This window comes from Microcebus murinus, chromosome 16 (genome assembly GCF_040939455.1).
Source record: "Microcebus murinus isolate Inina chromosome 16, M.murinus_Inina_mat1.0, whole genome shotgun sequence".
Taxonomy (NCBI): Eukaryota; Metazoa; Chordata; class Mammalia; order Primates; family Cheirogaleidae; genus Microcebus; species Microcebus murinus.
In genome coordinates this window covers 58,774,765-58,795,529 of record NC_134119.1, presented here as the reverse complement: position 1 = coordinate 58,795,529, position 20,765 = coordinate 58,774,765, and the positions used below count along the sequence as shown (strand labels likewise).

The window sequence follows — 20,765 nt, the reverse complement described above, 5'->3', positions numbered from 1 at the left end:
AATTCTATTATCCCTGTTTTCCAGATGGGGAAACTGAGGCTGGGAGAGGACCGCTCTCTTGCTCGGGGTCGTGCTGCTGGCCCTAGGTGGATCTGAAATCCTGCCCCAGCACCGGTGGCAGCTTGTCCTACCGGCAGGTTCCGCCGGATGGAGAGTAGGGTGGGAGTGACCCTTTGCTGGGGGTCCTACCCTTCAGTTCTGGGTGGGGTGAAGCCCTAGAATCGCCCTAGCCCAGCCCTGCTGGGCAGGAGGAACCAGGGTGTGGGGCAAGCCCAGGGCACAGTGGCAGGGAGCCAGGGACATTGGACATCTTTGTGGTCCGGGCGTCTAGGCCAGCACCTCCGGAGCTGTGAAATTCCCCTGCAGAAAATAACCCTCTCGCCGATCCGGGCCCTTCCTCCGGCGGGGGATGGGAGGTGGAGGCCTGGTGAGGACAGGCCTCAGCCCCGGACAGGAGGCACCTCCCAACAGCCCTACAAGCCGATGTTCGCCGAGCACCTTCTATGGGCTCAGTGCTGTTCCAGGAACTCTACTCTTATTAGCTCATTTAATTCTTCCTACAAGATGGATGTTACCATTATGCCCGTGTTACAGGTATGGGAAACTGAGGCTCATGGAGGGTAACATGCCATGATCACACAGCTGGAGGGTAGGAGAGGCTAGCTCTGCCCTGGGCCACTCGAGATCCCCCTGCCTCCATCCAACCCCTCCTCCAGTCCCCTGCCCCAAGCCATCAGTTAAGACGATTCCGACAGCCAGGCGTGTGGCATGCCAAAGGTCTCTTCAGCCCTCGCTCACTCTGGGCCCAGCACTGGGTTTCAGAGAGACAGATCTGGGTTCCACCTGGACTGGAGGAGACTCTGCCTCTAAGCCCATTTCCTCTTCGGGAAAACAGGGGTCCAAGCAGCCTCAACCTGCGTGGGCTCTTGTGGGGTCACGAAGGGGGTCAGGACCTTGCATCTAAATGCAGAGGCCCCAGCGGCCAGGCCCGGAGTCTTTCAGGCGCGTGAATCTTTATTCGTCTCCACCTCGTGAAGCCACCGTGAGAATAAAATGCACATCCGATCTTGGCACAGAGCTTGGTACATGTTTGGTGCTCACTACACCAGTGACTGGTTTTCCTCTCAATTTTTATGCAATAAGTGTAGCATGTATTGAATACTTGCTCTGTGCCTGTTGTAAGTAGGTCCTGTTGTAAGTAGCCACGTTTATTAACTCCTTGAACTCATCATGGCAGTTCTCAAAGTGTGTTCCCCGGGAGGCAGCAGCAGCAGCAGCATCACTCGGGGACTCGCTAGAAAGGCAGAATCTCAGGCCTGCCCCTGCGGATCAGAAATTCTTGGGGACGGGGGCCCAGCGGTCTGCGTTTTAAGATGCCCTCTGGGAGATTCTGATGCAGCTAATGCTTGAGAACCACTCACTCCTAACAACCCCGAGAGACAGGCGCTGCGAGCACCCCACTGTACAGGAAAGAAAACTGAAGCTCAAAGAGCGTGACCCGCTCCAGACGGCCTGACCGTGCAGAGGCAGGATTTGAACCCAGGCCACCAGCGCCTGTCCTCAGAGCTCCAGCTCTGGACTCTGATGACGCAGGGCTTGCGTGAGATGCTGAGAAAACGCCAGATCGTTTCAGTGACCGTGCCCCCCCCCCCAGCAGCGGGATCGAGGACAGCAGGCGGCCCCGCCCACCCCCAGGCACAGCCACAGCCATTTCCAACGCTTTATTGGGGCTCCCTCAGCCCCAAATAAATATAATACATTAAACCCAGCGCGGAGGGAATCGTGCACCCCGGGAGGCGCCTCCCCCCCACAACCCCAGCCGGGCAAAATAAGTTAGAGGGGGGCCCCGCCAGAGGCCAGGCCCGCTCCCTGGTCTAAAGTGCATCTCAGTTCTGTGGTCCCCACGTCTGCACGGTCCCCGTCGGGCCGCCGGGAGGGGCGGGCGGGAGGTGCCCGGCGCTCGCACCGTGCCAGCAGTGGCCGCCAAGGCTGTGTGTGTCTGTCGGTTGGAGAGGAGGGCTGCGGGGCCAGGCGTCCTCAGGAGAAGCTGTCCTCCGGCCGGGGCTGGGCGTCGAAGGCAGGGTCTGAGACGGTGATGCCTTGGTGCAGCTTCTCCAGAGAGAACTTCATCTGGAGGGAGGGGAGGGTCATGCTCACGCCCCTGTCCCCGCCAGGGGACACTCGGTGAGAAGACCAGAGACCCAGTGCACCCGGTTTAACTTCTCAGAGGAAGGGACTTCGCGAGCACCTGGGACGCAGGTGGCCTGGGTTCAAATCCCAGCCCTGCGGCTCTCCGAGTAACCTTGGGCAAATCACTAACTGCCCTGGGCCCAGTCCCCTCATCCGAAACATGGGCCGGTGACACATCTGCGTCACGGGATGGCGTCAGGGGTCTGACGAGCACGGTGGGTGCTCAGTGCACGTCAGCTGTAGTTACTGCCCCGCCAGGACCTGCTGTGTGCCTGGCGCATGCGCAGAACCGCAAACGCGCAGAACCGCAAACGCGCAGAACCGCAAACGCGCAGAACCGCAAACGCGCAGGCAGAGCGCACGGCCTGCCCGGGACTGTTGCAAGTGTGGCGCACTGAATCGTCATGACAGTCCTTCAGGTAGCATGCCACGGACAGAGGAGGAGGTATAGGCACGCACAAGGTCACACTCCAGAATCTGAACCTGGCCGCCTGGACAGATGCTGCCTCTGACCTGCATGGCATGTCTGGGCCGACCCCCTTTAGGAGATGAGGCCCCAGTGTCCTTTGGAGAACGTCGCACTCTCAGACCACGTGACCCCTTAGTCGCCCCAAAGCGGGGCAAGGGGCTTGGGGACCCAGCCTGGCTGTCCCGGGCTGCCGCACCCGGTTCAGGGGCGGGGCCTGCCGCCTCCGCAGCCCACGGGGAGCGAGCCCTGCCCTGTGGCCGCCAGCCCGGAGCGGAGCGGCAGGTGCCGCCGAGGTCGTCCTGGGAGACAGGGTGCCCCCAAAGTAAAGCCAGAGTGGAGACAGGGCGAGGGACTGATTCTTGCCGCTCTTCGGTGGCCAGACCCAGCCGTGCCCGAAGCGAGACCCCTGGACGTCTTCCCAGCATGGGAGCCATTGAACTCGCTCTTCCATCCTGTGGGTCTCCCCGGCACCCCGGTCAGGGGGACTTTGGGTGGCTCCGGCATTTCACGGAGGGGGACACAGGCCCAGAGTGGGGCAGGCCCTGCAGCCCCCCACCCCTGCCCTGCCCCCGCAGCCCCGGCCCCTCCTACCTCGTCCAGGAGCTCCACGGAGGCCCGCAGGATCTGCCTCCACTTGTGCACCTCCACGCTGTGGAACTGCTTCTGCAGGGCCAGGATCTCGGCCCACTCCGTGGCCGTCTGGGGGAACTTGCTGTGGGGACGCAGGGCTCGGTTGGGGCCTCGGTCTCCCCCGACCTGCCCAAGCCCCCAGCCCCCCGGACCCCCCCCCCCCGCTCACCCCTTGGCCAGGGCCAGGCTGTGCCAGGACTCGAAGGTGTGGGCTGTCCTCTCCAGGGACCAGAGGCGGTAGAAGAGGAGGACGTTGAGGGCGATGAGGATGATGAGGCTGGGGACAGGGGGTCAGGGGTCAGAGGTCAGCAGTCCTGGGCTACAGATGCTCCCCCAAGTCGGGCACTGAGCTCTGGACCCCCCCGCACAACTACACCCTGAAGGGGTACCATGACTACCCCACTTCTCGGAGGAGAAAACTGAGGCTCAGAGAGGGTGACAGACATGCCTAGGGTTGCACAGCCCATAAGCAGAAAGTCAGGGTTCAAACTCTGATGCGATGCCCATGCCCTGGACCACCAGGCCAGGCCCCCTCTCTGGGGGGCACAGGGTGTGGAGGAGAGGCCGCAGCGGGGTGGGACCGGGAGGGGCGAGCAGGTGGAGGGCGCAGCAGCCTACCTGGCGCAGATCCTGCGGCGGCAATGAGGGGAGACACGGAGATGAGCCGCCCGTCCCGCCCGGCCGCCCGCCCCTCCTCGCCCTGCGCAGCTCGGCCCGGCTGGCCGCAGACCCTCCCCCGGGGCCAGCGCCGGGCCAGTGAGGCCTGGAGAGGCTGAGCCTGCAGCCCACCCGACCCTCGCCTCTCTCTCGGGGTCTGCTGGGAGCCGGGACCTCGCTTCCAGGAAGCCCTCCCTGCCCTCACATAGCCCCCGGCCCACTCCTCCAGCGGGCCAGGCGTCTCCACTGTGCACGGAGCTCTGCTGGCCACACCCCAAACATCCTCTCGTCCCATCCTTGCTGGGCGACGAGCCCGCGCTCCCGCTTAAGCAGAGAGACCCAGAGAGGCCAAGCGCTTGCCCGAAGTCACACAGCCAGGATACAGATCCCGGCCCGTCTGACCCCCAAGCCCGGCCATGCGCGGCTACTCACACGACGCTAATGAGCACCAGGGCGCCGGGGATGCCTGCCCCGGGGCCCTGGTCCGAGGAGGACTCTGAGAAGCGGGAGCCCAGGGAGCCTGCAGGAGAGCAGAGGAGTCAGACTCCCGTCCCGGCCGCCCCTCCGCCAGCCCCAGCTCCCCGGCCCGCCCAACCACACGCACCCGGGGCGTGCACGCCAGCCCGGGCGCAGGGGTCAGGGTCTGGGTGCTGGGGCCCGTCGCCGTGGCCCCTCCAGCTCAGGGGCCGCTTCCGCCGCCGCAGGCCCGACAGCAGCCCTCGGGCGTCCTTGCCGCCTTCCTCCAGGGACAGCTTCTCCGCCTTGGCGAGCTCTCGCTCTGGGGAGGGAAGAGCGGGCTCGGGAGGCCTGCACCCAGCCGGGCCACCGCCCGCCTGCCCCGCCCCGGCCGGCCGGCCTTCTGTCCCCTACCCAGGTGGTGGAAGTAATCCTCGATGCCGCTCCACGAGTTCTTCTCAATGAGCGACTTCACGAGGCTCCAGGGCTGCTTCCGGTATCGGATCTCCGAGGACACTCTGGGCCGGGAGAACAGGGCAAGGGGCGGGGTCTGCGTCCAGCCCTGGCCGCCCCACCCCAGCCAGGTTCCTCCCTCCCTCCCTCCCGGTCACAGACAAGACAGCTGGGGTCCCGCCGCCTGGCTTCCCTGGACCCCCCACTGATACCACGGGCTGGCCAGCTCAGTCCTCGGGCCCTTCCCCTTCCACGCCCCTACCGGGCAGGTCTCCCGGCGGCCCACTCACGCACCCCAACTGCAGCGGGGCTCTCAGAGGCAGCACAGCCCAGGCCTTGCCCAAGCCCACCCCCCACCTCCCCCATCCCGGGCGGGCCCGACGGCTCGGGTCTTCTAGTGGCTCAGGCCAGACACCTTGGGGCTCCTCCCTTTCCCTCACCCCTGCACCCAGTCACTCAGCAAACCCTGTCGGCTCCGCCTCTAAAATCCCTCCAGAATCTAAACCCTTCCCCCCTGCACTGCCCCCTCCATCCCTGGCCCGGCCTCCATCCCTTCCCGCCTGGACACCCCCGCAGCCTCCTCCCTGGTCTCCTGCTCTGTCCCTGTCCCCACGGTCTGCTCCCCACCTGGAGCTCCGGAGAGCCTGGGAACCCCCGAGTCAGGTCGGGGATTCTGCCTGGTCTTGCTGTACCCCAGCGACTCGAGGCTCCGACCACCTCCGCGCCCTCTGCAGACGGGAGGAGCGGTCCCCAGGGCCACCCTCTGTCTGCCCTCTGCTATTCTGAGCGCCACAGGGGCTCAGGGACCCGACACTTCTGTCCCTCGGCCAGTGTGGGAACCGACGTGCTGCCGTCGACCTGGGGCTGGGGCAGGGACCCTGGGCCCCCCCAGGGGCCAGGTGGAGGGCCGGGCGCCGCTCACCGGAGCCGGGCCTTGTTGCGGGCGACGCCCAGGATGCAGTAGCGGTGGGCGGTGTAGAAGTAGTCCTGGTAGGGGATGCCCTGGGTCAGCACCTCCGAGTCCACCACGCAGCCCCCCGCCTGCGGGCCGCGCCGGAACAGCGTCTGCGGACACGGGCGGGAGGAGGTCAGCGCCCGCCACCCTCCAGGCCGCCCTGCCTGCCCGGCCGCCCGCCCGGCTCACCTGGGTCTCCACCACGGAGGCGCTCTTGGGGCCCAGTGGGTTGTTGATGGGAATGGTGTAGGTGAGCACGCGGCGCTGGTGGCACTTGCTGTCTCCGCTCCAGGGGCTCAAGGTCACGTCTGGGGGCGGGAGGAGCAGAATGAGGAGAATGAGGGGGCTTCCACTCTGGGGATGTCCAGAACCCTGCCCCTCCTCCACGCCCCCACCTGGTCGTCAACCCCCCTCCTTCCAGGAGCCTCTAACTTCAGAGGCTGCTGGTACTTACGGCTGGGACCCTCCTCCTCGGGACATTTCTCACCCCACTAGGGCCATCTTGTCCACTCCTCCAGCCTCAGTTTCCCCCCTCTGTACCAGTCCTGCTTCTCCCCCGGGCTTCAGACCCGCAATCTTCTGCACACCTTCCCCTGGCAGTGGCCTGGACCCCTCACACCCTCTGGGCCCCACACAGGCCTCAGCATCTTCCCCCAAACCGGCTACTCGTCTCAGGTCCCCGACTCAGGCCTGGCCCCTGTGTCCCCCAGGCTCCCACCGGAGCCCTGGGCCTTGCCCTGGACGTGCCCACGCCTGGTCTGCCAACTCTACTGTCTGTCCACCACTCTCCTGAGCATCCGTGCCTGCCCTTGAGCACCTGGCCTCAGTCTCCACACCTGGTCCAGGGATAGCTTATTAAATCCAAGCCTGATCCTTTCCTTTATCTGCCTAGAAAACTCTATGGCTCCCCAGTGCCCCCCAGGACTGAGTTCCACATCCTGATGTACCAGTCCCTCTAGGAAATAAGTGTACTTTTGGGGGACTTATATCCCCCCAGCACAAGGCTTATTCTTACTGCAGGGGGTTCTATACAGTTCATTTTCATCAACACAGAAAAAAGGAAAAACTGTAATACCCTCTGACTAGCCCCTTCCCTACTTGAATCTCTTTCATGGCCTCCCAAGCTCTTTAGCTGGTCAGTCCCTCCTACAGCCTGGGGCACGTCAACCGGGCAGCCTCACCTGGTGCCGTGGCCTCCCCTCCCCACCTGGCTGCAGTGGCCCAGCCCCGGGGCCTTTGCAGTACGATGCCCGCCTCCTGGGTCACCCTGCCCTCCCCCCTCCCCCTTCCTCAGTTCCTCCTTCAGGCCTCGGTTTTGATTTCCTGGCAGCCTTCCCCGATACTCCTCAGATTACAGACACCCACCCTTGACAAACGCCACACCTGCGACGTGTGGTGTTTATCCGGTATTTATTTCCCGTCATTCCCACTAGAGTCTGGGGACTGGGGAGAGGCGTTCATCCCCCCTGGCCTGTCACGGGCCTCCAAGCCCCGCACAGCCCTGACAAAGCAGACACTAAATGCGTCACCAGTAACTGGCATTCATTAAATCCTTACTGTATACTACTGCTCTAGGTGCTTGTCTAGTATTAACGCACTTAGTTCTCATGGGAACCAACAAGGCAGGGAGTTATCGCACCCCGGTTATACAGCATAGGAAACCGAGGCGCAAGGAGGCTCAGAACCCTGCCCAGCCAGTAAGAGACAGAACCACATCTGCTGCTTTTATCCGCCCCACCCGGCCACACCGCCTGCAGGGCCTGCCTGTCTCCGGGCTCACCCTGCCTCACCCCTGCCCTGCACCGGGGTGTCCCCTCCATGCGCCCCCTGACCTGTGAACTTGCACTGCTGCAGGAAGCTCTGGAGGAAGGGCGAGTCGGAGAAGAGCATCTGCTGGAGCCGCTCAGCGCCCACGTGGAAGACAGAGTTGATGAGCAGACGGCCGGAGAGATCGGGGAGCAGGGCGGCCAGGTCAGCTGGGAGAGAGAAAGGGCAGCAGGTGACCGCAGCCCCCGCACCTCCCTCCCTCTGGGGGGCGCTCTCCCCACGTGGGGCGGATGGGCAGAGCGGACACTGGCAAGGAGCCCTCCTCAGCCCCTTCTGTCACAGCCACACTGATTGGTTCAGGGGTGGGTGGGTGTGACCAGTCCAGGTCAATCACTCACAGTGATTGGTTCAAAAGCCAGACCAATCAGCCACACTGATTGGCTCAGGGGGAGTGTAGGCGTGGCCAGGCCAGGTCAATTGGTCACAATGATTGGTTCAGGAGCCAAGCCAATCAGCCACACTGATTGGCTCAGGGGTGTGTAGGCGTGACCATGCCAGGTCAATCAGCCAGTGATTGGTTCAGCCGTGGCCTTCTCCAAGTTGGTCCAATCAGAAGCATCCCCAGGAGGTTTGCCATAGTCACTGGCAAAAACACGCGCTCTCTCTTTGCTAGGCTTGCCTGGGACAGGGTTGAGGCTATCTCTGCCCGACAAGAGTACAGGCTACCTGGGAATCAGTTGGCAGGGAGAAGATGAATATAAAAATAACAATAACAGGCCGGGTGCGGTGGCCCACACCTGTCACCCTAGCACTCTGGGAAGCTGAGGCAGGAGGATTGCTCCAGGCCAGGAGTTCGAAACCAGCCTGAGCAAGAGTGAGACCCTGTCTCTACTATAAATAGAAAGAAATTCATTGGCCAAGTAATATATATAGAAAAAATTAGCCGGACATAGTGGCGCATGCCTAGTCCCAGCTACTTGGGAGGCTGAGGCAGGAGGATTGCTTGAGCCCAGGAGTTTGAGGTTGCTGTGAGCTAGGCTGACGCCACGGCACTCACTCTAGCCTGGACAACAAAGCGAGACCCTGTCTCAAAAAATAATAATAATAATAATAATAACAGAAATAATAATAGCTAAGACTCAAAATTGGCCCAAGTGCTTTACGTGTATTTATATTCATTTAATTCTCTTAAAAAACAACCCTATGAGGTAGGTGGGCACTGCTCTTGCTAACCCCATTTGTCAGATGAGGAAAACAAGGCAGAGCTGACGACAAAGATTTCTACCGACACTGCTCGAATGCCACACCCACCTGCCCCTGGAGTTTGAGTCCCGAGAGCTCCTCAGCCCCCTCTCGCTTAGGCCAGAGTCAGCTCTGCCACGCTGTGTAACGGAGGCCAGTGGCTCGGGCCCACCTGCCTCACCTTCCTCCCCGGTAGACGAAGAGGAGTTACTCGTGTCCGTCAACAGCTCCTCACTGGGCAGGAGGTCCAAGGGGCCCAGGGAGGCGGGCCCATCGGGCGGGCTGGGCTCTGTGCCGGGGGGCTCGGCCACTGGCGTGACCGTCTGGCTGGAGGAGGCATCTGGCTGGCTGTCCATCTGCTCCTCCTTGTCCTCCTCTGCCTGCAGAGCAGGGCTCAGTCAGCCTCGCCCCACGGCCAGCCCAGCCCGGGGCCACGAGGATTCCAGAGCCTGTCCAGGCCTCCGGCAGGAAACCGATGCCGGGGAGATGGCGTGGACCCACAGCCTGAAGCCCCCCAGACAAGCGGTGTCCTGGATGCCTGGGCTGCAAGCTTCCTGGCCGGTCCCGTCCACCTGCGTCTCCTGCCTCACCCATCCACCCCTCCCCACCCCTTCCATTTCTCACCCTTCTACTTGTTTGTCCCCTTTTCCCTGTCTCTCCTCCCCATCTGTCCCCATTTTCCTTGTGCATCTCCGTCCTGCCCCTCCACCATCCCCTCCCCTGTCCCTCTGGTCCATCCCCTGAGTCCGTCAGGCGGTCCCTGTCCCCCACTGCTCCCCAGCCGTCCTCTGTCTCTTCCCCCCGGCACCCTCCCCTCTGTCCCCCCGACCCCTGCTCACCCCGTGGTCGGCGTCGCTGCTGCCTCGGGAAAGGTTGGGGGTGACGCGGCCACGGCGAGAACCCACGGGGCTTGGCTCCTGGCTGTGGTCAGCTGCCCCCGAGGGGGTGATGTCGCTCAGCGCAATCACATCGCCCACCTCCTTGGGGGTCCTTCCGGGAAACAGAGGAAGTGGGACTGCTGTGTACTTGAGACCCCCCACACACACACCGTCCGGGACCGCTCAGACGTCCCACACCCACCCAGCGCTCCAGGAACGCCAGGCACTCTGCACCCGGCCTCGCCTCTTCTCCCCCCCGGACCCCGGAACCACCCCCAACCTCCGACTCACCCCAGACCGTTCAGCTGCAAGGGGCAGACATAGTCCTCGTCCTCGCTGGTGAGGCCCAGCTCCGAGCCGTAGCACTGGTGCACCAGGTGCCAGAGCTCACGGGGACTCAGCGTCTGGGCGGGCAGGACCTGGGGTTGGCCTCTGGTCTCCCCGCAACAGCCAGCCCCAGCCGGAGCCCGCACCCCTGGTTCCCCACCAGCCCCAGCCTCCGCAGTTCCTCCGGCCTCCACACGGGGGCAGCCGTGATCTCCCGCGCAAGACTGTGGCCCCAAGGCGCTCGGAGACCCGCAAGAGTCCGGCTAGCTAACCCCGAAGTTCCCAGCCCTGTGCTGTCCTGCCGTCCCCCACTTCATGACATTCCCAGGTGTCCTCAGGAGGTGTCCTGGGCTTGCAGCCCCCGTGGCCAGAGTGGCTGGATGAGGGCGATGATGAAATCCCGGGAATAGCAGCAGCAGCTGACATGGACTGAGCCGTAACTAGGTGCCAGGCATCCTTGCAACCCTTTGCACGTGAGAGCTCACTGGGACACGGGCTGCCAACATCATCTTAAGACCACGTGGCTGAGAGACACCGTCCCGTGCCCGAGGCTGTCCCACTAGGAGGTGGCAGGGCTGAGGGGTGATCTCGGGGGAGCTGGTCTGGCACCCTGGAGCCAACCACTGGGCTTTTCCTCCTGAGAGCGGACATGACTGAGTTCTTATTCTGGGCCCAGCGCTGGGTGCTATCAAGGAGGGACAGTCCCCATTTGACAGCTGGGGCTCGATGGCTCGCCCCAGGTCACTCGTGGTGGGGCTGGAACTCCAGGGCTGAGTCTTGGGCCTTTCTCTGCCCTTGTCCTCCTGGGAACCTTTGACCCACACTGTCCCTCTCTCCGGCTTCAGAATGGGACCCGCCAGCATTCTTGCCACGGCTGGAGCTGCCCCAGGGGGACAAGAGCCTCCGGGAGGGCAGGGCCAGTGGCTCTGGGCTCTGGGTGCTGGCGCAACAGCAGCAACACTGAGCCACCGATGACCGCCGCCACCTACCCACCTCCCACCCTGCCAGCAGAGCCCCGATTTCATCCGGGGCAAAGATCTGCCCCAGCCCCAGGGATACACCAGGACTGGTTGACACTATTCACTCTTCCGCTGCCAGAGCTGCAGCCTCAGAGTCAGGCACGGGGACCCATGGGTGTCCCGCTGGGGCCTACGGAGATGACGTGGAGCAGGGCCTGCAGCTCCCCGAGTTCTGGAACCCTGGCTCCGGGGGCCCCCCAGACCCACCCCGGCCCCACCCCGGCCTCGTCCAGGCCCACCTTTTCAAGCAGCGCGTTCTGCCAGAGGCGGAAGATGAGGAGGAAGCAGCGGTCACGGGCCCCGAAGGAAGTGAAGAAATGCTGTAGAGGAGGGGGGCTAGTGTCAGCGTGGGGAGGGACGAGGCCTGAGTGGGGGGGGCGTCCCCTCCTTAGCCACACCGTCTTCAGGTCTCTGTCCCGATGAATCCATTCTTTCATCCATTGCACAGGGTGCTTGTCCTGTGCCCAGCCCTGTACAGGGTCACTGCAAAGAGCTGGCCCTGGCCCTGTCCTCAGAGTCCAGGGTGGGACCCAGACACAGCCCCGGACCGGGTCAGCCCAGAGCGGTCTGCCGGGATCGGGGAGCCCAGGGCATGTTCCCGGCCTCCTTTGGCGCCAGGGGTGCTCGGCGGATCCACTTCTGGCCAACACAAGGGGAAGTCTGCTGGGAAGTGTCCCCCACCGCCACTGGTGTGACAGCCCAGGACAGACCAGGGTGGACAGTGGTGGGGGGTTCCGAGGGGTCGGCAGCTGAGGAGCCGGGTCCACGGGAGGGAAGGGAATGTCCCAGCATTCCTGCAGGGACAGGGACTGGGAGACGAGATTTTCGGGGTGCCAAGTAAGCGGGGGCTTTGCGGGGGAGGGGCTGGAGACCACGTGGCCCTGTGTCGGTCCCGGCTCACCTTCTCGCTCTCCGTACAGATCTGGATGGCATTGGGGATCAGCTTGGCCGTCTTTTCCTTCTTCAGACACGTCACTTCCTTCAGCTGGATGGAAATCTGGGAACGAAAGGAGGGTCAGAGGGGGCCAGGGCCGGGGCCGGGGCCGGGGCCGGCCCGCCCGCCCGCCGCGCCCGCCGACGGCTCACCGTGGTCTCCCAGCGGAAGATGTTGCTGTAGAAGCAGATCCAGTTCTCGGAGAGATAGAGGCGGCCCTGGAGGAGGATCTCGCGCTGCAGGGCACAGGAGTAATCTGAGAGTGGCCGGGGAGAGACACGGCAGACATCTGAGTCTCGGGGCTGTGCCGGCGGCGGGGGGTCAGGGGGCAGAGCTGGGAACTCAGGCCCGGGTGGGGGGGCGGGACTCACCCACGATGAGGCGTTCGGCTTCGGGGAGTTTGCTGAATAGTTTCCGGAAGTCCTCGTTGCGCTGTTTGTAAGTGGGGCTCAGCATCTGGAGGGGTGAGAGGTGGGGACCTGGGACGAGGACAGTCCCGCCCTGCAAAACTCTTGGGGCCCCCTCAGTTATCTGGCCTGCTTTGGGTTGCCACTGCCCCTAACCTAGCAGTAACCACGGCGACAGCTGCTGCCATTTACTGATTTCTTGTATAAGCCAAAGCCCGCACCAGGCACCCGCCGGCATCGCTGGCTTACTGAGTGTTCCCTTCAGCCCTGTAAGGTGGGGCTGTTCCTTGAAGAGAGCGGGAAAGGCCCAGAGAGGTTAAGTGACTCACCCAAGGTCACACAGCATAGGCTGTGGCCCCCTCAGCACCCACTCCTGGACTGTGACAGCCTGGGGCTCCCGGCCCGCTCCTGGCCCCTCCCTCCCCTCCCCCCCTCTAGCAAGCCCCTCGCCCCAGACACTTACACTGTACCAGCTCTGCATCTTCTGCAAGAGAAAAGAGAGGTGTCGAGATGAGTCCCTGGACACCGCACCCCCCACTGCCTCCCACCCCTCCACACCGGCCCCCAGGGCTGGCACCAACCTTGCTGTTGCGGATGAAATTCCGGCTGCCCAGGCTCTGGGTGCTGGGGGTCCCGGGCACCCCGCCCTTCTCCGAGGAGCTGTCGGACCCCTTCTCCACCATGGTGCCTGGCTCGGGCTCGGGCGGGGGCCGGCTGGGCGGCAGGAGCTGGAGCCGCTTGCGGAAGGACGGGGAGCTGCTGGGCGTGCTCCGGCCAGAGTGGGGGGCGGTGCTGGGGGCGGGAGGAGGCAGAGGGCATTACGGGGGGAAGGCTGGGGTGTGTGGACAGGCCTGTTTCTGGAGACCCACCCACCCACGCGTGCGTCCCCCATCCCCCCAGCCCACTGCGCTCCCCCTTAGTGTGGCTCAGAGCAGGTTTCCCCACGTCTCTGTGCCTCTGTGACTTTAGCCGTCACCCAGGAACGATGAGTGCACATTCTCATCCGGCTGTTTTGAGACTTACATTAATACAGGTGAAGCGTTTCTTTCTTTCTTTCTTTTTTTTGAGACAGAGTCTCACTTTGTCGCTCAGGATAGAGTGAGTGCCGTGGCATCAGCCTCGCTCACAGCAACCTCAAACTCCTGGGCTCAAGCAATCCTCCTGCCTCAGCCTCTCCAGTAGCTGGGACTACAGGCATGCGCCACCATGCCCGGCTAATTTTTTTTTTTAATCTATTTTTAGTTGGCCAATTCATTTCTTTCTATTTATAGTAGAGACGGGGTCTCGCTCTTGCTCAGGCTGGTCTCGAACTCCTGACCTCGAGCAATCCGCCCGCCTCGGCCTCCCAGAGTGCTGGGATTACAGGCGTGAGCCGCCGCGCCCGGCCCAGGGGAAGCATTTCTAACAGAGCCTGGCACACAGCAAGCTCTCAATAACACCTGCTATTCTTTATTAACTTATTACTTCATTCATGCAACAAATATTTACAGAACAGTGACTTCCATTCAATTGCTCGAGCTACAAACCCAAACGTCTTAATTTCTTTTTTTATTCCTCGCCTCTCATTTCTAATCTGTCAGCAAGTCCCAGCAGCTCCACGTCCAAAACCTACTTCCATTATTTCGATTCTACCCACTCCTCCCTGGCCCGGCCTCCATCCCCTCCCGCCCGGACACCCCCGCAGCCTCCTCCCTGGTCCCCTGCTCTGTCCCTGCCCCCACGGGCTGCCCCCCACCCCCCGCACCCCCACTCCCCCGCACCCAGAGGGAACCTGGGAACACCTGAGTCAGGTCGGGGCCCTCCTGGCTCGGAGCCCTGTCCTGGCGGCACCTCGCTCCAGGTGACAGCAACGTCCTCAGCTTGGGGCCCGAGGCCCTAGCAATCTGGCCCTGTCACCTCCCTGTCCTCCTTCCACTCTGGCCACCCCAGCCTCCTTCTGTCCCTGAAGTGCTCCGACTTCATTCCAGTCCCTCCCCCTGGACATTCCTTCCACAGACCAGCATCCTCAGCTCTGCCCCTTCAGCTCAAGTGCCCCCGATCCCGGCCACCCGGCCTAGGACAGGCCCCTCCCCTGCCACAGCCCAGGCCATCTGCACTCCCCCTGCTCATGCATTACTTGGTTTATTGTCTGCCCAGACCTAACTTGGGGAGGTCTTGGTTGCCGCTGTGTCCCCACACCCCAAACTGTACGTGGCACATAGCGAACGCCCAACAAGCATCGGTGACTATGACAAGAATCCGAGCGCTGGCCGCAGGAGCTGGCCCGAGCAGGGACCATGAGCCAGGGTAGCTCCTGCCCTCCTCGAATTAACCTCCCGGTGGGGAAGCAGACACTAAGCAAACAGACTCGCTGTATAAACACAAACGGTCACAAGGGCTGTAGGTATCGGGAACTTTAAAGGGACGTTCATTGTTGACTTCTTATCAGGAACGATGTCAAGCCTCGTGCGATTGATTTTACTACTCCTCAAACAGCCTGCGCTTTTGGTCTATCACTGACCCTGCTCTGCAGAGGGGGAAGCAGGCTCCAGGTGGTATAAACCACTTGCCGAAGGACACGTGTCTGGTTTTATTGGTTTATTTCGGGGCAGGATTCCAACTTGGGAGCCTTCAACTGTTCCCGGGTGGAGGTGGGTTCCCTCCAGCACCGGGACAAACTCTCACTCTCTCTCTGGCCTCCAAGCCTTAGTCCCTCTGTCTGGACCATCGTTTCTCTTCTTTTTTCTTTTCTTTTTTTTTTTTTTCTTTTTGAGACAGAGTCTCAGTCTGTTGCCTGGGCTATAGTGCCGTGGTGTCAGCCTAGCTCACAGCAACCTCAAACTCCTGGGCTCAAGCGATCCTCCTGCCTCAGCCTCCCGAGTAGCTGGGACTACAGGCATGTGCCACCATGCCTGGCTAATTTTCCTATATATATATTAGTTGGCCAATTAATTTCTTTCTATTTTTTTTAGTAGAGATGGGGTCTCACTTTTGCTCAGGCTGGTTCCAAACGCCTGATCTTTTTTTTTTTTTTTTTTGAGACAGAGTTTCGCTTTGTTGCCTAGGCTAGAGTGAGTGCCATGGCGTCAGCCTAGCTCACAGCAACCTCAATCTCCTGGCTCAAGCAATCCTCCTGCCTCAGCCTCCCGAGTAGCTGGGACTACAGGCATGCGCCACCATGCCTGGCTAATTTTATATATATATATATTAGTTGGCCAATTAATTGCTTTCTATTTATAGTAGAGACGGGGTCTCGCTCTTGCTCAGGCTGGTTTCGAACTCCTGATCTCGAGCAATCCGCCCGCCTCAGCCTCCCAGAGAGCTAGGATTACAGGCGTGAGCCACCGCGCCCGGCCCAAACTCCTGATCTTGAGTGATCCTCCAGCCTCGGCCTCCCAGAGTGCTGGGATTACAGGCATGAGCCACCAAGCCCGGCCTATTCTTTGTGTAGCAAATCCTTTAAGGCACTTGCTCAGACATGTCTTCCCTTCTGTGGGTCCCCACAACCCCCAGGGCGGCTCCCACCCTGGCTCTGACCGGTCTGGGCTGTCACCATGTGATGGCGAGCCTCGGGGTTGTCATGCTCACTTCTCTGTCCCCAGGATGGGACACAGTGTAGGCATTCATGTAATACTTACAAAATGGATTTGTGGAGTGAAACAAATGAATCGGTACATTAAACAGACGGTGGCCGGGGACGCCGCCATTCCCACCGGGCCACCCCAGCCTCCTCCTCCCTGGTCTCCGGCTCTGTCCCTGCCCCCACGGTTGTTCCCCACTCACAGCCAGAGGGAGCCTGGGAACCCGTGAGTCTGGTCAGGGCCCTCCTTGCAGGGCTGGTCCCCTTTGACCCTCATGGGCCCCACTCCCTCTCCTCTGGCTCTCGCCTTGGCTGTTCCCTCTGCCCAAACGCTCTTCCTGCCACATGCCCAAGGGGCTCCCCCGGGTCACTGCTCAGTGGACATGTTTCAAGGCCACCCTCCCCACCTCCTTAGTAAACGCCACCCCCGCTGCTCTCCTGCCCTCCCTTCTGTATCTCCCCTCAGTTCTCCCCCTTCTCCCCCGCAGGGCGTGAGTGTCCCCCCTGCCTAGGACGGGCCGGGCACACGCAGGTGCCTCCAGGGGCACGGGCCGCTGTGGGCTGGGTGCACGATCCCTCCCCGGCCCCCACGGGGCTGGGGTCCCACCAGGTGTGTGACGTGCGGGCTTGCAGGTCTCCAAGGCCCCACAGTCCACGGGACTTCTGGACAAGTGTTGCTGCTTCCTCCCTGGGTGACCTTGAGCCAGGGCCTGACCTTCTCGTGCCTGGGTTCCCTCTCGCATATGACTGAATGATAACCGCGCCCTCCCCTGGGGGGCGCCGGGAGACGGCGAGGTAGGGGCGAGGTAGGACGCACAGAGCCCACGGCCTCCTGCCGCCCGCAGGGACCGGCAGACTGAAGCTGAGTGTAGGCCCTGCCGCCAGCCCGGCACACTGCTGTCCCGGTGGCTCTGCTGGCCCTGCTGGGCGCCCCACGGGCCCTCGAGCCTCCTCGGACTGACCCCAAACCGCGGCCATGCACTTTCTGAATGCCCCGAACCTGGCCTGGGGACCCCGAAGTCAGCACAGCAGACACAATGCCCTGGCCGCAGGGTCCTGCCACTCTAGCTGGGGGAACGTGTGGACGAGGGCGGCGACCTCGGCTGGCGCCAGTGGCTCAGTGTGCGGTCCCCACGCCCGCAGCGCCAGCAGCGCCCACAGCGCCCAGAGGTCGTCTGCGATGCACGTGGCAGGACCCGCTCCCGACCTCCCGGAGCAGACACCGGGCTGAGGCCCAGGAGATTCCCACGCAGGTGCAACTTTGAGGGCCACAGAGATAAAGGGAGGGACAGCTGGAGCAGGGAGGCTTTGCAAGGCGCCCTGACTGAGCCCGGAGGACAAAGGGGAGAGCTGGGACGGAACGGAGAGGGCAGTCCCAGGTGAGGGAACATCAAGTGCTGGGAAGGGACTGGTCTGTGGAAGAGTGGGGTGGCCGGCGGGGCTGGGGAGTCTGTGTCGCAGCCTGGGGGCCCCGGTCACGACTCTGGCTTCACCCCAGGGGCGCTGGTGAGCCGGGAAGGGCTCTGAAGAAGGGGACCACACCCCCTGCCCCCCACTACCTTCTCACACCTGTAGCCTGAAACACAGACCTGCCCTGCTCCTGCAGCCTCAGGTCTGGGGACAGGAAGCCTGGGGAAAGGGTCAGGGCACACAGACCGGCTCCCCAGCTGGCAAAGAGGAAGTCCTCAAGGCCGCCCAGGGGCTGCACAGCCGGGCCAGCAGTGGGCAGAGCGAAGGGAGGAGCCTGCCCGGGCTGCAGGACCGTTATAGGGTGGGGACCGGGAAGTGCTGAGGTTTTTGCCACTTGCAGACACCTGACCTCCAGCTTCCTGGGTCCCAGCAGGCCCAGGGCGGCCTCTGTGCAGAGAGGGGCGGATGCATACACAGGCGTGCATGAGGGGAGACTCGATGAGGGTCACACAGCCAGTGTCACGGGTAAACTCCATTTCCCCAGGACTGCAGGAAGTCTGTCTCTTTCCCCTCTCTCTCTCTCTGTCTCTCTCTCTCTCTCACTCCCCCTTTCTCTCTCATACACACACACACACACACACACCTGCAACATGGCAAGTATACTACGGTCACATGGCAAAGCCCCAGAAAAGTTACACACGCGTGCATACGTGTACACGTACACAGAGCTGCAGGGGGTCACAGAAATACACAGTGAACCACAGCAAGTCCCAGATAAATGATATTCCATGTATAGCCACGAGATAGTGTCAGGGAAGAGTCAAAGGCAAATGACATTTCCACATGGTGAAAGGACAGTCACAAAGGGCCCCAGCTAACCCACACGCGAGCCTGGTTTGGTAAAGCCAGTCTCGGGGTCAGCCGGCACACCCTGACCGAGTGTCCCTCTGCCCTCGTGGTGTTCACGCCTGGCAGGAAAGACAAAGCAAAGGCCGGCTCTGGATGGGGGCAAGGGATGGGGGTGTCAGCTGCCATTGCCACGGCAGAGAACCCTGACACTCGTGCTGCCATGCAGGGCTGCGGGGGTTGTGGACCTCGGTGACCCCGTGACCAGGTATTGGAGCAAAGCATGGGACACGCTTTACAGACTGTAGCAGGGGAACAATGCAGTTATTACTACCTCTTGGGAGTCAAGGATACACCCAAGGTCTCAGGAGGGCGGTCCCAGGCCCGCAGAGAGCCACAAGGGGTCCCTGTCTCTCCCTAGCTTCACATGCACAAAGCCACAGAAGGGCTCAGCTGCACACAGAGGGGCCTGGGAGCATACAAAAATGCCACAAAGAGATACACACGGGAACAGCCACACGAAGATGACTTACGGGCAAACCACATAAGGTCACAGCGACACACAGAGCCCCATGCTCACAACAATGTCACAAACGGACACACGGGTAAGGTACATTTGCACACAGAGCTAAATTGCAGGCACGGGCAGGCACAGAGGGTCGTGGTGGAACACAGAGAGCCCCAGGCGCGCTTGTCCACACACAGCAAAGTCACGGCTGGACACACGCTGGTAACTCCCAGTGACACTTGGAGCCACAGATGGAATTCACGGTAGGTAAATCACACACAGAAACAGCCAGAGAGGATCACGGATGCTGCACGCTAAGAGCCCCAGACACACACACGCACACACACACACACTCCAAAGTCACAACCAGACATGCACGGGTAATTTACATTTGCACAAAGAGCCACAGATGCGACGAAATACACGCCACACACATATCACCAGAGGACCGCCGCCGCACACGTGGGGCCCCAGACACACACACTACAGGGTCACCACCAGACACACAGGTAACTCAGGTGTCGTTCGGGGCCTCAGGTGGAATCAGTGGCAAGTGACACACGCAGACACCACGGAAGGGGAGCACAGCCGTTCTCGCCAGGAGCTCCAGGCCACGTACACACGCTTGCAAGACACACTCTACTATGGGAAGCACGCCGGCACGTGGGGCCCGGACTCGGAGTGGGTCGGGCCGCACGCGCGCCCAGAGGCTCTCGGGCACGCGGGCATCGGCCCCCAAGGAAGCCCCCGCCCCCGGCAGCCCGACCGCGACCCGCGAGGGCGGTGGGAGGGCGCCTAGCCCCGAGGGGCTGCTCCGCGCCGGCCCAGGGCTCCAGGCCCGCGGGCCCCGCGCCCACCCGGCCTCCCAGGCAGGGGCGAGCCAGGCCCGGGGGCCCTCCCCGCAGGCCGCGCTCCCGGCCAGGCGAGTCCCGGGCGCCCGGCCAGGCCCCGCAGCCCGCAGCCCGGCGCATCGCGCTCCGGCCGGCGGCGACGACCAGCCCCGGGCCCCGCGGGCCGTGCGCCCCACCTCCAGCCCCCAAGCCCCTTCCCCACCCCTCCCCGCTCCGTCTCGGGTCGCCTGGGCCAGGCCCCAGGCGCGCGAGGCCCAGACCGGGCTCCAGCCGCCGCACCCGCTCCCCAGCCCGCGGAAGCCCCATCCGCCCCGCGGCCTCCCGGGTCCCCGCGGTCCCCGGCCCCGGCGGCCCGGTCCTTACTCGAACATGGATGCGGCGCGCCCGGCCGCAGGGCAGGGCAGGGCCCGGCGGAGCGGGGCTGGGCAGCGCTGGGTGTCCCCGCGGGGCACCGGCCTGGCCTCCCTCGGCCGCCGCCCCCGCCCGACCCGGCCGCCCGCACAAAGGCCGGAGCCGCCGGAGCCGCCGCGGCGTCAGCGACACCCCCTTCCTGCCCCCGCCCCCTGCGTCACGGCGCCGCCCCGCCCGGTGGGGGGACGAGGAGGGACGGGCCTAGATGGAGAGGACCCGGCTGGGGACAGCGCGCGGAGAGCGGGCCGGGGGAGGGAGGGGCCGCAGAGACAGACCGAGACGGAGAGGGGCCTTAGGGAGACGGCGCGCCGCGATGCCGCTGCTGGCACCGGCCGGGAGCCCCTCCCCGAGTGAGGGGAGTACGGGGTCCTCAGCCCCAGCTACGGCCCTGCGCAGGAGCCCGGCCTCCCCCCGCCTCCCCCCCGCCTCCCCCCCCACGCGGCAGGGAGGGCGGGAGATGTCGGGAAGCAGAGGTGTGTGCCTGTGTATGCGTGTGTTTGTGTGTGTGCCTGTGTGTGTGCCTGTGTATGCGTGTGTGCACGTGTTTGTGTATGTGCCTGTGTATGCGTGTGTTTGTATGTGTGCCTGTGTATGCGTGTGTGCGCATTTGTGTGTGTACCTGTGTATGTGTGTGTGCCTGTGTATGCGTGTGTGCGCATTTGTGTGTGTACCTGTGTATGTGTGTGTGCCTGTGTATGCGTGTGTGCGCATTTGTGTGTGTACCTGTGTATGTGTGTGTGCCTGTGTATGCGTGTGTGCGCGTGTTTGTGTGTGTGCCTGTGTATGCGTGTGTGCT

The 20,765-nt window shown here is 62.9% G+C and overlaps 1 protein-coding gene across 1 annotated transcript; it reads right to left on the bottom strand.

Moving 5' to 3' along the window:
• Nucleotides 1-1,706: 1,706 nt before the first annotated feature.
• GRAMD1A (GRAM domain containing 1A) lies at nt 1,707-20,063 on the bottom strand. Its single transcript, XM_012775081.2, has 19 exons — nt 19,922-20,063; nt 12,966-13,176; nt 12,848-12,868; nt 12,349-12,433; nt 12,130-12,233; nt 11,945-12,040; nt 11,283-11,363; nt 9,989-10,101; nt 9,659-9,809; nt 9,001-9,199; nt 7,643-7,786; nt 6,000-6,118; nt 5,778-5,920; nt 4,817-4,920; nt 4,551-4,724; nt 4,379-4,466; nt 3,459-3,566; nt 3,251-3,371; nt 1,707-2,130 (listed from the first exon to the last, which is right to left on the bottom strand). The coding sequence occupies exons 1-19, from the start codon at nt 19,927-19,929 to the stop codon at nt 2,038-2,040; spliced, it is 2,163 nt and encodes a 720-aa protein (XP_012630535.2). The 5' UTR covers nt 19,930-20,063; the 3' UTR covers nt 1,707-2,037.
• Nucleotides 20,064-20,765: the final 702 nt, after the last annotated feature.